The sequence below is a fragment of the Tarenaya hassleriana genome, unplaced genomic scaffold, assembly GCF_000463585.1.
Source record: "Tarenaya hassleriana unplaced genomic scaffold, ASM46358v1 Cleome9, whole genome shotgun sequence".
In the NCBI taxonomy this organism is placed as follows: Eukaryota; Viridiplantae; Streptophyta; class Magnoliopsida; order Brassicales; family Cleomaceae; genus Tarenaya; species Tarenaya hassleriana.
The window spans coordinates 811,617-825,992 of NW_010971389.1; the positions used below are offsets into that span (position 1 = coordinate 811,617).

Below are 14,376 nucleotides of genomic sequence, written 5' to 3' on the forward strand. Positions count from 1 at the left end.
CGTTGCAGTAAAAATAATTTTAAAATTGGGGTTTAGTTGTTTAAAAGAGTTGTTTTTACTATTATAAGGTGAAATTTTACAAATAATATATTTTTAAAGATAAATAAGATTTCATCCATCATATAATGTGTTTTACTTTTTACATAATAAATAAAATAAAACCAAGAAAGAAAAAAAAAAGAAGCTATGTGGATGAGGCCTGAGGGTGGGGGGACACCATCTCTCTCTCTCTCTTCCCCTCACTCAATCACCCTTCTTTTTCCTCTGCTTTTTCCAACATTTTCTTCCCCCTCTCTCCCTTCGTTTTCTCTCATATAATATCTGAATTTATGTCTCAGCAAATGAAAAAAAAAAAGTGAACTTTGTTGGAACTGAAAAAGAAGTGTAGATTCGAGGGGGAGATGGGCCTTGAAATCAGCGATTCTTGTGCTTATAATGTCATTGTAAGTTGGTAGCACAGCAAAGGAAAAGTCCTCTCTCTCCCTCCCTCCCTCCCTCCCTCTGTGGAATTATTGAGTTCTGAAGCTACGGAAGAGAAATAGTGTCCATTCTACATCTCCCTCTGTGAACAGTTCTTGTGTTGGTTTCTCTCCAAATCTCTCTCCCTCACTCTGTGGATCGAGATGCCAAGACCAGGGCCAAGACCGTACGAGTGCATAAGGAGAGTCTGGCACAGTGACAGACACCAACCCATGAGAGGTTTGCTCATCCAAGAGATTTTCAGGTCTGTCTTCATCTGATCCTTCTGGGTTTTTGCTTCAGTTGTCTCCATTCTAAATCCTGGGTTTTTTTTGTTTGTTTGTTTAGGATTGTCTGTGAGATTCACAGTCCAGCAACCAAGAAGAACAAGGAATGGCAAGAGAAGCTCCCTGTCGTCGTCTTGAAAGCTGAAGAAATCATGTATTCCAAAGCCAACTCTGAGGTATGATTCCACTTGTGGTTTTAGGTCAAAATTTTGGATTTTTTTCCGGTCTTTTTGCAATTTCCAGTACATTAGCATTGATCAAACAGAGTATTCATTTAATTTTACTTCAAATTTGCTCCAAAGTCAGAAAATTTACTCTCTTTGATGGGTGCTGCATTTATGTTCTACTGAGAACAAAGGGACCAGTCCTTGTATCTTTCTTCTTGAATTTGGTTCTGCTTCTCTCTGTACCCATTTGCTATCTTTAGGTTTTTCAAAAACATTTCTTGATTTCAGACCGAGTATATTGACATGAATACCCTCTTGGACCGCACAACTGACGCCATTAACACCATAATCCGACTTGATGAGACCACTGAAACCGGAGAATATCTTCAACCTTGCATTGAAGGTATATCCAAATTTCCTCAGTTTAAATGTCTGCAATCACATTGTGTTTAGCTTTTTAAAGTTCCGGGTTTTTTCCTTAGCTGCTTTGCATTTGGGCTGCACGCCACGGAGAGCTTCGAGGAGCCAACGGAACATAGACCCGAGGTGTTACCTTAGACAAGAACCGAATAGCTTAAACACCATGTCTCAGTACCATATCCTCATGAAATCCCCCGGGGCACTATTGACGAAACCCATTGCCCAAGCCAACCCCTTTTCTCCAAAGAACTTCCCTTTCACGTTTCATAACGAGAATCTCGGGTCATCCAAAGTTAACCACGCTCAAAAGTACTCGTCCTACCCGTTATGCTATTCATTCCGGGTCCCTTCTCCGATCTCTAATGTGGTCCGTGGCTCATCCAAGTTCAGTTCCCATTTCAAGAACAAATCGGTCAGTGTGGATAATACTACTCAGGAGGACATGACCTTTGGTGGGTGTGATTTATCCTTGCGGTTAGGCCCTTTTGGAGATGCCGGGTCTCCTACTCGTAAACGGAGTAAACTAGCCGACCCAAAAGCCGCATTGTGCTGCACAAGCGACATAAACTTGCCTGTGAGCTCGTTTTCAGGTCAATGGATAAAGAAGGATGAGTTTGTGAACATGAATGCATCATCGACAACAATAACAACAGGAAAGACTGCAGTTCCAGCTCAAGCCATCGATGACCCGAGAATTTCTTGGATGGTACGAGCTTCACCGACTTGACTCACTCAGGCTACGTTTTGAGAAGTGTGTTGTTTGCTTAGGATGTGTGTTGCATTATTACCTCAGTTCTGGATTAGCTCTGTGTGTGTTTGTGTTATTGAGTACTTGGTAGTTGTAGCAATTTGTCTCTTCTTCTGGTAGGTTTAGATGTTATGAAGCTGTAAATATGGAACTAACCGGTCATGTAATGAACACGTTTGGTCGGAAATATGATGAGCAATTTGCCAAAAAGCCTTTAAAAGTTCTTCTCCAAGTCCATTTCACATGAGTTTGAGCTTCTTTTTTTTGGCGCATTTGGGGTACAAATCCCATCCATTTCGTTGTAAACAAGCAAAAGGGGGATATATTTTTGTGAAAAGACAAAAGGGAAAAGACAAAGAGTGGAGGAAAGAGTTCTGGGTTTCAAAGTGGGGGACAATGGATAAGCCTTTGGGAGAGCTTTGTTGTTGCACTTTATTACTTCTTTGGGTTTAAGCTAAGTGATGGGTCTCTCGCTCTCTCTCAACTTTCTTGTTTTGCTTTTCTTTGATTTGAGTTTTGCTTTAAAGACATGACAAGAAACTAAACAAGTCCTCCTCCCCATTTGTTGGGTCGCACTTTTTGGAGATAGATGATCATATTTGCTTAGTTCTAATTCAAAATAAAACTTGGAGATTCATCACAGCATGACAAAAGGCTGCAGTCAGGGTAAATTCAGATAATGTAGAGGATTATTGCAACCTAAGTACTGATTAGAAGAGGTCCTAATCCTAATAACACCAAAAGAGAGATGAAGGAGATGATTTCTCGCTTCATCAGCAATTTCTGATAATCCCATTGAGACTGAAATGACATTAAACAAAAGAATACTCTAATCAGTCGACAAAATATGATGCAAATCGAACTGAAGCTTCTGATGAAGATGAGAGACATCGAGAACTGTCCCTTTCTTCTCCGCCGCCGCAAGCTCCGTCAACGGAATCTCCGCAAGAAACCTCTTTATGTACTCTCTGCAACATTCTTTTCCTCTCAAAACCAATGTCTCTTCTTCTTCTTCTTCTTCTTCTTCTTCTTCTTCAGATTCCGACTTTTTCTTCTTCTTCTTCTTCTCGTACATCAAGCTCCAGTCGTCGAACATCAAAATGTAAGCTTGCTTGCACCCTTCGAACAATCTCTCCCCCAACGAATCGATTATGAAATACCCATCATGATCTGCTCTCATCACGAAGAAATGATCGTTCCAGCTCAAGATATAAACCCTAGATTCTCCACGATCGAGCCCAGCTACGTGTTTCTCAATCTCGTCCCAGATATCATCGAACGACAACAGACCCTTCAACGAATCGAACTTCTCCGGGCTGAAAACCCCCGTCAAAGATTTATCCGAGCAAACCCTAACGGGCCGGAGATTCGCGGAGACGATCGTCTCCAGGTCAAAATGCTTGTCCGGGAACAATCTCATATACGATTTGTCGTTGCAGAGAGATCGCCACAGCCAAGAGCCCTGTGAGATGATCGAATCGAACTCGGGTCCCGAAGGAGAGCGATTAGGGTTCGACCGGAGCCAATGGGCCATCACCACCGCGACCACCGCGCACGCGGCTTCTCCGCCGGCTTGTTCGCTTCGCTGGTCGAGCGACGCGAAGAACACTTGTGATCGGAGCTTGAATTTCCCGTCTCGGCTCATCAGATCCTTCTTCTCCCATTTTTTCGTTGCTACTGCTGAAATCTTTGTTCCTTCGTCCCCTCTCTGCACAACAAAATTGTGAGAGAGAAAACCGGTTCCGGTTAGCGTTCAAACCAAACCGATGGTATGAATTAACCTAATAAATTCCGGTTTAAGGTAGTATGGGTTTATATTCGAGCTCAAAAACGTGAATTGGAAGAAGAATCATTGTAAAATTCGGATTGAAGTTTCACCTTACATACTATTGGAATAAACAGATGGCTTATGCGAACTAAATACATATTCGATCACCGAAAATATTACCGATTCTCGTTTGCGGGACATGGAAAAGCTTAACCGGCGTCTCTTCCACGAAAAAAACCCCGGTTTGTTTCCGGGTTCGGGCCGAGACTCGGAACTCGACGACGAGCCGGATTCCACATCAAGGCTGAGTCCAACGGAACTTGACTCGGTGGCCGACGAGGAAGAAGACTCAGAATTGTAGTACACCATCGTTTCCGAGTCGAGCGAGTTTTGAGCGAGTCGTACCGTGTCAGTTTCGTTTCTTACTTCGGAAAAGGTCACAGAGACCTGGTTAAATAAACAAACACATGTCCTAATTGGTTTTGGATTAGATTTTATAATCCAATAAAAAAAAAGGACAGTTTAGCAACTTTCGCGCGTGTTTACCATGTTATTTTATAGGAATTATAAAGAGAGAGAAAAAAAAGTACATGAAATTCCAAGAATTATCACGAGATCATAATTTAAACGTAATTAAAAAACTAATTGCTAGGCATACCACGAGATTAAATTCCTTGGTTGTGCCGGAACCCTCTGAATGTATCGGAATCTTTCTCTCAACCTTCGATTCAATCTTCGACGCTAACTCCGCTAAATCCAACGACGCTTTTCCGATCACGCATTTTCTGTTCTTCGTGTCTATGTTCTCTCCCTAATCTCAAGCAAAGATTAATCACTAATCAAAACACTAATCACAATTAAGAGGGGTTAAGACTAAGAAACTCACGTAGAAGATATTGAAGGTCAAATTCCACGGCCCGACAAGGCAACAGATACGTTCGAACTCGTCGTCCCATTCCACGTGGCCACCGCCCACAACCGGTTTAATGCTAGTCCGGTTTATGCGACGGTTCGACCGGTAAAACGGGAGTAAACCGAATCCGAAACCGGTGACCGGTCCTTTCCATTTGATCTCTGTCATCGCCGACGACGTTATGTCACCGGAAAGAGCGGGTAAACCCTCTAACCTCACCGGCTTCACCGTCACGTGAAGCTTCTTCACCTTCTTCGCCATTGGAATGATTCTCCTCCTCTTCCTTCTTCTTGGGTTTTTTTCTTCTTCTTTTTTTGGATGGTAAAATGAAACAGCTGTATTCTGCATATATATGCGAATCTATATATGGGTGTGCGTGTATGTATATACAGGTGTATGCCTTCTAATTAAGGCAAAGAAAACGTAGAAGAGCATTTTAAAAAGTGAATATACGACAAAACCCCCCAAAGATCGACTCCGTCGTGTCTGAACTCTCTGGCTCAATCCCGCGTCACAAGACATGGCAATGAGAAGAAAGAATATCATGTGCGGAACACGTGATTGCTTTTCCCCCTCGGGTGTTTCGTTGAGCTGTCGCATTTTTATTGGATAATTTATGTCGTGCCTTAATATTTAATTATTTGGAATAGAATTTAACATCCAATTTTTACAAGGCAAGAGAAACTGAATTCTGAATGCTTCGCCTAATCTTAGGCTTCTTAGCTAAGATTTGGTACTCCTTTTGTTTTATATATATATATATATATATTAAAGATGGAAATTTGGAGAGAGGTTGAATTTGGCATCACCCAAAAGGATCTCAAACTATTATCATAATGTCAATAAACTCCATAACTCATAGAATACAATAAAAATACATTTTCTAGCCCACAGAGAAACTAGACCTTTTAGTTGTTTTTAGTTTGCATTTTATTGTATTTATTTGAATAATTAAGATAATAGACTTCTATTTAAAAATAATAATAAGAGACTTCTGTTTTTTTTTTCAAAGTCAAGAGTAAGACGTTTAGGTTTCTCTTAATATCAAAATGATAATTGCAATGTGTATATTACAGTTAGACAAAGGATATTAGGGAGATTACGTATAATCAAATCAATCACAAAAGATATACGTACATGACTATAAAAGAGTAGTATATAAATTATTTAAAATATTAATTTGATTGTACAAATAAAATTTGGAAAAAAAAAACAAATTGCAAATGCAAAGGCCAAGGGGAAGCTGCCACGTCAACACGGATAAAGCAAACAGCGCACGTAATCAATTGCGTGTAGATTTTGGGGGACCGCTCCTCCCCGTAGATTCTTGTGCCACGTGTTTCTGACGCTTTACTTTCCTCACGTGTTAGTAAGACACGTGTCAAACGTTTCATAATAATGGGCCTTTCGTATTACCTACATTTGGGTAAATAATATATTTGGGCCTAAGCCCAATACTAAGTTCCACTTCGTAACTTGCCTCTCAAGCCCAACATTTGTCATTTCATTCTCGAATTTGAGCTGCCTATGTTGGTTTTAAAATTGGAAATTTAAAAATTATATTACTAGTTTATTTTACAATCTATGTTTTAAGTTTAAAATTAAATTAGACCAAAAAAAATAAAAATATTAAAATCAAGTTTACATAAATTATGCCTCTATATATATACGTACACCTCTGTCTGTGTTGGATGGTTTTGTAATATATATCATTAAAAGAACATATACATTGACCATTTTGTAATGCGTATTCTGTCTACAAGAATCTTACATATGCATGACTATGATTCTCAAGTTCATACCAACCAAATCTCCTTGGTGTCTAATATATATATATATATAGATGGATGGATGGATGCATGTATGTCCATATAATGTTCGCATGCCTAGTTGTGCCTTATTATAACAAGTGTCGTGGCCAGATGTTTTCAACGTTATAAAATCCAGTTTATCAAATAAAAAATTCTCAAATATATTTCAACTAATTCATTGAAGATTCACATAAGTCACCTAATTCTATTATTTTATCTTGGAACTTTATCAAAACATGTTTCCAAGTCCTCCATTATTATTATTAATTATTATATCACAAAAGTAAAAAAGCAAAAAATCTTTTAATTTATTAATTTTCTCACAAAAGTAAATTGCCATTGGATCTTGAGTGAAAGCCTTTCCCACTACCCACCTGATCTTGTTTGAGGAAACAAAACAACTCCAAATTATATATGCAATAATCATAATCCTTAGCCTATATAAGTCGTACCAAGAAATTAAATAATTTTTTAAATCCACTCATTTACCTAAAAGCTGTTATTATTTTATTTAAACTTGTAGCCAATTGAGTTAATTGGTTTGACACGAAACGACCGGCTTCTAATTTGTTGAAATTTTATAAATAATAAATATTCTAGAAACTAGAAAGAGCTGCATTATTGATCAAATTGATATATAAATATAATAAAATCAACATGGAAAATCTCAGCACATGTTTACGGCTTCCGTGTTCACTGCTAAGACCAAAATGACATCATTTTGCTGTTGCTGCGGTGGTGGCAGAGACACGATTGAGAATGTTAGAGTTGTTAAGATAAGATATGCTTCTTCAATTCTTTACGTACACACCTATAACACACACGAAATATTTACGTATTTAATTACATATATGCGTTTACACACACATACATGTATGTATGTATGTATGTATGTATGTATGTATGTATGTATGTATGTATGTATGTATGTATGTATGTATGTATGTATGTATGTATGTATGTATGTATGTATGTATGTATGTATGTATGTATGTATGTATGTATGTATGTATGTATGTATGTATGTATGTATGTATGTATGTATGTATGTATGAGATTTATTAGTTATGCGCTATTTATTTGTATGATATGATCGAGGGTTTTGAGTGGTAGTAACTAGTAAGTACAAATCCCCCCTTTTACATGAAATATTTATGGGAGATCATTATAAAAAAAAATATTTACGGGAGATCATTACGGTAAAAATGATAGACGGATATAGATTATTCGAATTGAGCAGGTATTAATAAATTCATTAAAACCCTTTTAATTATTTTAATTTAAAGATGGTAACAATTAATCTTAATTCTCTATATTCAATAAAAATAGAACAAACTGATATTCTATTTTTTTTTCAATTCTATTCATAACATTTCAATAATTTTTTGGACTAGCATGTCCCGAACATGTTTCTATGTATAACATAGCACTATGGATAAACGAAATAGAAAAAGGGTCGTGCCATGTAGTGTAGAGGATATCATCAATATGTCACTTTGACGCATCGGGAGTGAGATTTTTTCATTTAAAAAATAAGATGTTATTTTTTAAACGTATATAACATTTAATAAATTATATATTTAGCATGCATCCACTCATTTTCGTAATTTAAATATCAATACGTTATCAGCAGTAATATTATAGAAAGTTTCTCGTGGGCCTTTCGTATTATTTTTTTATTGGTGCGGTGCGAAGTTGGTTGAGTTTACTGTGTAACACAACCAATTAACTCACCGTTTCATATTCAATGAAATGTAATTTATTAATTCAGTAAATTTAAAATTTTCTACCGTATGATTAAATTTCCTAAATTTTTTAACAATCTTTGTTCTATAAATGCAACGTTTAATTTCACAAATCAAACTTCCTAGATTCTCAAAAAAAATCTTTATAAAATTGACAAATGTTTTTAATTCACTAAATTTCCAGAACTCGATTTTTTATTGTTCGGAATCATTATATATTACAATATATATGTTTAGAAAGAGAGAGAGAAAGAAGTAAATGTACAAATTTTCTATATACCACAAAACTTGGTGAAAGTTTTCAATATCAATATTTTGCATTTTTTTTAATGAAATCCGAAATATATAAAACATAAAAGTTTTTAGAACTCGAATACAATATCCAAAATATAGATTTTTAGAAGAAAAAAAAACATCAATTGATGTTCCCTTTAATCCTCCCGACGGAACCTAAGATCTTCTCAGGTTTGTGTCATGAGTGAGATATATATATATATATATATATATATATATATATATATTACAGTTCTTTGTTTTTTATATTGTAGATGAAATTATATATATCTTGAGTACACACACGTTGCGATAATGTTTTTTATGTTAATCAATAAAATATGATTTGCCCATTATGTATGGATATTTCTTACATTAAATTATACATTTATGAAATATAAAAATTATTTTATGATTTTCAGAATAAAAAAATAATCTGTCACTGTCAGTTATTTTAAAATTGGATAATTTCGTTATAATTTATTTATCAGGGAAAAGGGAATACTTTTGTCACGATGCCGTAATATTGGGCTTGTCCGTAGATTTTCGGAAAATGAAAGGTCGAAAATGAGAGTGGGCCCCAAAATCTCCGAGTAGGCTTCAACGAGCTGACTCAACAGACAACGAGTTGGTTGAAATTGAGAGTCGAGACGTTTTGACTCTCTCACCTCACATGATCTAATAAATTGTCTTAACCCCATAAAAAATAATGGTTTTTTAATTTTGATAAAATAATTAATTTAATTCTTATAAATTAAAAAATTATAAGATTTAAATTTCATATGCACCATAAATATCCTGAACATCTAAATAATTAATTCACAGCTTAAAAAATATACTTTATTAAATCTGATTATCACATTTGTATTTGTAGTATTGATTATTTTTAGATCATAACACATTGTTTGGCTTTAGTTTGTAAGATGTTGAACATTATTTGATTTTTAAGTCTTATACAACATAATATTATAAACTTAAATTTAAACTAATTTATAGTCTTAATAGTGTCATGTGAATATTTATCTAAATTTCTGAGTATTTGTCTTGTGAACTACGACCCTTTTCATGTTTATTGTATGAATATCAACAAAACATTGACTAATAGTACATATGCTAAAACATCTGACATCTATTAATATAACGTTTAGATTAAAAAACTAATCTAAATAGATTTTTATCCCCCAAGATTACTGTTATATTACTAAAAACGATTTATATAATTGAAATTCTGAATAGCGTTTATCAGTATATAAATATTGAATTTGTAATTCAATTTTCAATATAGGTTTGAGTTACAAATGTTGGGAAATTTAGGAGCTCTATATATAATTTTAATCTGTTTTTTTAACTCTTGTGTCAAATATGAATTTTTATTTACTTTTTCAATGCTAATTTCTAAGGCGAAAAAACTTCTATGTGACAAGCAATAATTAATAACTATCAATAATATTACAAATATCATTACCCAAAAAGGATATTATACTACAAACTATGTATCTGAACGTTGAGTTGTCAAGTTGACGACGGCACGTGCAATCTTTTTTTTTTTGGTCAAAGGACGGCACGTGCAATCTTACCGAAGCCAAAATATAACCATTATCATTGTGGTAATCGTGACCATCTATCGAAACTATAGACATATTGAATGGAAATTAGGTTATATAACACAACAAATTATTACAATTACTAAATAACATTTTCTTTTTTAAAAACTTTAGGATAATAGACTTTTTTGTACTTTGAAAACATATTTTGGCTTTGTATTAGGTGGTTTATATTTTAATGTAGAGTTTAATTCCAAGACAACTTTTATATTTTAACGATTTTAAAAAATATTGTTTTTTTATAATACATATTATTTTTTGGGGTTTTAATTGACATGACCAATGTTGTGTACGTAGCAAAAAACCGAATCAAGGTTATTCCAATAATTATTTCACTTTATATTATCAAATTTCCTTTCTCTTAATCAAGGGTAATTTCAACTAAAGATTATCCATTAAATGCAGAAAAAACAAATTATAATTTCATGTTTTTTATTCGTCTTATTTTTGTCATTTTTGTTGGCCATAAGCGGATGCAATCGCTTCGCCTTCACTCTAAGCAAAAAATAAATAAATGATAAATACCGATCTTGAATGCCATTAGCCATTCCCTAATCATATTTAATTTGTATTTAAATAAAAAAAAATCAGATCTGTCTTTGACTTAAGTTACGGTGCCCTAAATGGAGTTAGGTACTAGGAAACCAATACTAAACTCCCGCATGAACACATGAGCATCTGCATGTATACATACGAAGATGTTGATGCTTATGATGCTGATGATGTACTTATATATACAAAGGGGAATAATATAATATATATATATATATATATTGAACAGTAAAAACATTAAATTTGAATCAAATTAATTCTTGTTATCAGTTGTCAGCATTTATTGCTCATAGTAGGTCTAACATTGATTAGTCAGCAGCGCACGGAGTCGCGGTCAGCGAATTTAATTTAAATGATGAATTAAATTTAACTATTTAATTAAATTAATAATTAAGCATTATGTCCAATTGATTTGAAAAAAAAAACTCAAATCCTTTTTCTTATGTGAATTTCATTAATGAGAAACTTTTTCAAATTTCTTATATAAACTCACTAATGTTTCATTTTACCATGATTTTATCATTGTAACTAGGGGTGGGCGTTTCGGGATTCGGTTCGGAATTTTAACGATTCGGTTCGGGAACGGTTTATTCGGTATTATAAAATTTGTACCAAATTAGTACCGTATATTATTCGGTTCGATTCGGTTCGGTATTATGACGGTTCGGGACGGTACGGTACTAATAAATAAGTACCAAATAAGAACCGAAATAAAGACGGTTCGGGAACGGTTCGGGACGGTTCGGAACGGTTCATAACATATTCATAATTTATATAGTATAAAAATAAAAAAAAAACATCCAACATAATAATTTTAGAGAACAAAATAAAAGTATTGAACTTGATATAACCATAAGGAAATTTTACATAATAATTTTGAAAATTTCTATAAATATGATCAAAATTTTAAATTACACTTTAAAAATTATATCATATATGAAGAAATCCTTCTTTACCGACAAGTAAAATGTATGCAATATAAAAAAAGACAAAAAATAATATAAATAAAAAGAGATAAAAATAAAATATTTATTAAGTAAAATATAGTAATTATCATAATTAATTATTAATATTAAATTTTTTTAATTAAAAATAAAAAATACCGAAATACCGTTCGGTATTTCCCGAACCGAACCGAACCGTTCCCGAATCGTTTGGTATCTTAAATCTTGTACCGTTCGGTATTTTTATATAATACCGAACCGAACCGTTCCCGAATTAATCGGTTCGGTACGGTTCGGTACTAGATTTCCGAACCGAATTGCCCACCCCTAATTGTAACATTGATAATAAATAATTTCTATTTTCGAAGCTGAGTGTTTATATTTTCCTACAAAATTAAGGAGCTCCTGAAAACCAATTTATTTAATTTTAGGTGTATTATATAAATCTTAGTTATTTAAATTAAGTTATATAAAACTATATAATATAAATAGTATTAATAGACAAATTAAAAATTTTCCTATCCACCACTCCTGTTGGAAGCGTTCTTCGTCCAAACCCGCTGATCAGTTTGGAGGCTTCCAAAGCCTCGGAATGAAGCAGAGTCTCTGAGGGGTATTTTGGGAAAATGTAAAGGACGCGTTATGAGTCCTAGGGTTTTCGGGTTTTCAGCATACTTTTGCGTTTTTGGACTTCTCTCTAGGGTTTCTCTCTCTCTCTCTCTCTCTCTCTTGGCGAACTTCGGTTCTCCGGTTGCGCTGTAGTCGACTCCGGTCGATTCTCCGGCGTGGTTCTGTGTTGTACCTAGCCAATAGCGGCTCCCTCTTCCCGAGACGTAGGCACCGAGCGTTAGAGCTCGGTACCGAACTCGTAAATTCTGTGTCGTCTCTCCTTCTTTCGTTTCTTGCTCACACGAGTGAAATCGGAGTGTTGGTGAGGTGAATCGGAGGGTAAATACTCTACAAGTGGTATCAGAGCCCGGTTGCGAGGCAGGGAGTGGCGGACATCGACGGCGATCGGCGGTCGAGGTAAGTCCGAAACTCTGGGGTTGAGGTTTGAGCGTTCTAACGGTGTGTGTCGAGTGTTTCAGGGTCGAAACGTCGAAAGGAGCCTTCTCGTGGGGAGATCGGCAACGTATATCGGCGGCGGCGCTCAGATCCGGTGGTGGAAGAGAGGTAAGGTTCCGGATCTAGACTCGGACTGAGTCACACAGTCGAGTTTAGAGTCCAAGAAGGTAAGATTACCTGGTTAAGCGCTAGATCTAGGTGCAGGAAGGGAAAACCGGTGAAAAACCGGCGGTTCTCCGGTGAAATCAGCCGTGGCTCACTGAGTCACGTCTGAGTCGGAAACCGGGGTGAGTCAACCACTGTGTTGACTCGGGTTAACTCGGCTGCCAAAACTTCCGAAAATTAGGGGTTCTGGTTTAATCCGGTTTAGCCGGTTAAATCGAAATTGTCTAATTGGACCGGGCTCGATTCAAAATCGAACCGGTTTAGTCGGGTTAGGTCAAACGTTGACCAATTTCTGGTCAACAGTTGACCGGGTTAGGTAAACCGGATCGGTTCAGGTCAATTGGACCGGTTCAGGTCCGGTTTGGGGTCAATTGGACCGGTTCAGACCGGTTCGAGTCAATTTAGGTCCGGTTCGGGATAACCCAGACCGGTTTAGGTCAATCTAGGACCGGTTTAGGACAATAGAGTCCGGTTTAGGTCAATTTAGATCGGGATTGGGCCGGTTTTAGGTCTGATTAGGTCTGATTTGTCCAAATAGGGCTGGGTTTGTCTGGTTTAGGGTCTGTATCGATTAGAACAGGTCTAGATTGGTCGGTTTAGGGTCAGGATTGTCTGATTAGGACTTAAATTGGTTGGTTTTAGGTCTGATTGGTTCGATTGGGTTAGATAGAGTCCGGTTCTTAGGGCATTCTGTCTGGTATAGGGTATTTAGGATCTGTATAGGTCGATCTATCCTAGGTAAAGGCAGATTAGATCTGCAGTAGACTTTGGTTACCTATCCTCAGTCATAGAGTCCGGTAATTCTGTCCGGTTAGGCCTGAATAGGAGGATTTGGCTGAACTAGGTGAGTGAGAAGTCGGTATTAGGCTAGATAAGGTCTGATCAGATTTAATTAGGTCGGTTTAGACTTAGTTTAGATCTGATTAGGTTAATTCAAGTCTGATCAGGGGTAGGTAAGTCAATATTGGGTTGGCTTAGGTCTGATTAGGACTTAGGGGGACAGAATAGACTCGGTTTAGGTCTGATCTAGGTTGGTTAGGTCAGTGTTAGCCTTGGGGTAGGTCTGATTAGACGTAATCAGGTCTTAGGTAGGCAGGTTTAGAGTCTATTAGGTCTGGTAGGTTGAAAAATACCTAGTTTTTAGGTCCTCTTAGGATCGGTCTTGCTCCTTAGGTCTGGTTTAGGTGCTCCTAGGGTCGGGTTAGTCATTCCCAGGTTAGTTTCGTTCTGGGTAGGTCTAGTGCATCCTCGGGTTAGAGATTAGGTTTTCCTTAGTGATGTCTGCCCCTCTGTATCGCGGCCTTGACGTCGAGAAGTTCGACGGCAAGGGAGACTTCTCCTTATGGAAGGAGAAGATGTCCATTAGCTTAGAGATCTTAGGGTTAGGGGACACACTAGAGGATGATCCATCTACATGGGGGGTTGCTGATGAGGGGAGCCCACAAACTCCAGCTC

General features: G+C 36.3%; 2 protein-coding genes across 4 annotated transcripts; one reads left to right on the forward strand and one right to left on the reverse strand.

The window, feature by feature from the left end:
• Nucleotides 1-233: 233 nt before the first annotated feature.
• On the forward strand, nt 234-2,291 carry LOC104803655. Its single transcript, XM_010527651.2, has 4 exons — nt 234-724; nt 808-922; nt 1,202-1,316; nt 1,396-2,291. Exons 1-4 carry the CDS (start codon nt 624-626, stop codon nt 2,058-2,060), a joined length of 996 nt encoding a protein of 331 aa, XP_010525953.1. The 5' UTR covers nt 234-623; the 3' UTR covers nt 2,061-2,291.
• Nucleotides 2,292-2,707: 416 nt separating this feature from the next.
• LOC104803656 lies at nt 2,708-5,380 on the reverse strand. 3 transcript variants are annotated; one of them, XM_010527653.2, is made up of 5 exons: nt 5,216-5,379; nt 4,736-5,104; nt 4,508-4,660; nt 4,030-4,296; nt 2,708-3,789 (listed from the first exon to the last, which is right to left on the reverse strand). In XM_010527653.2, exons 1-5 carry the CDS (start codon nt 5,360-5,362, stop codon nt 2,911-2,913), a joined length of 1,815 nt encoding a protein of 604 aa, XP_010525955.1. In that variant the 5' UTR covers nt 5,363-5,379; the 3' UTR covers nt 2,708-2,910. The 3 variants fall into 3 exon arrangements, with proteins under 3 accessions (XP_010525955.1, XP_010525957.1, XP_010525956.1); XM_010527655.2 differs by lacking the exon at nt 4,030-4,296 and having other exon boundaries at nt 5,216-5,380; XM_010527654.2 differs by having other exon boundaries at nt 4,736-5,379.
• Between the last annotated feature and the right edge of the window lie 8,996 nt (nt 5,381-14,376).

Bases quoted from the DNA above. Each gene is read 5' to 3' on its own strand.
- LOC104803655 (XM_010527651.2), top strand. From the start codon at position 624: ATGCCAAGACCAGGGCCAAGACCGTACGAGTGCATAAGGAGAGTCTGG. The intron at 725-807 runs GTCTGTCTTCAT...TTGTTTGTTTAG, and splicing joins CTCATCCAAGAGATTTTCAG to GATTGTCTGTGAGATTCACA. The intron at 923-1,201 runs GTATGATTCCAC...TCTTGATTTCAG, and splicing joins ATTCCAAAGCCAACTCTGAG to ACCGAGTATATTGACATGAA.
- LOC104803656 (XM_010527653.2), bottom strand. From the start codon at position 5,362: ATGCGACAGCTCAACGAAACACCCGAGGGGGAAAAGCAATCACGTGTT. The intron at 5,105-5,215 runs GTATATTCACTT...ATATATATGCAG, and splicing joins GATCTTTGGGGGGTTTTGTC to AATACAGCTGTTTCATTTTA. The intron at 4,297-4,507 runs GTATGCCTAGCA...TTATTTAACCAG, and splicing joins CCAAGGAATTTAATCTCGTG to GTCTCTGTGACCTTTTCCGA.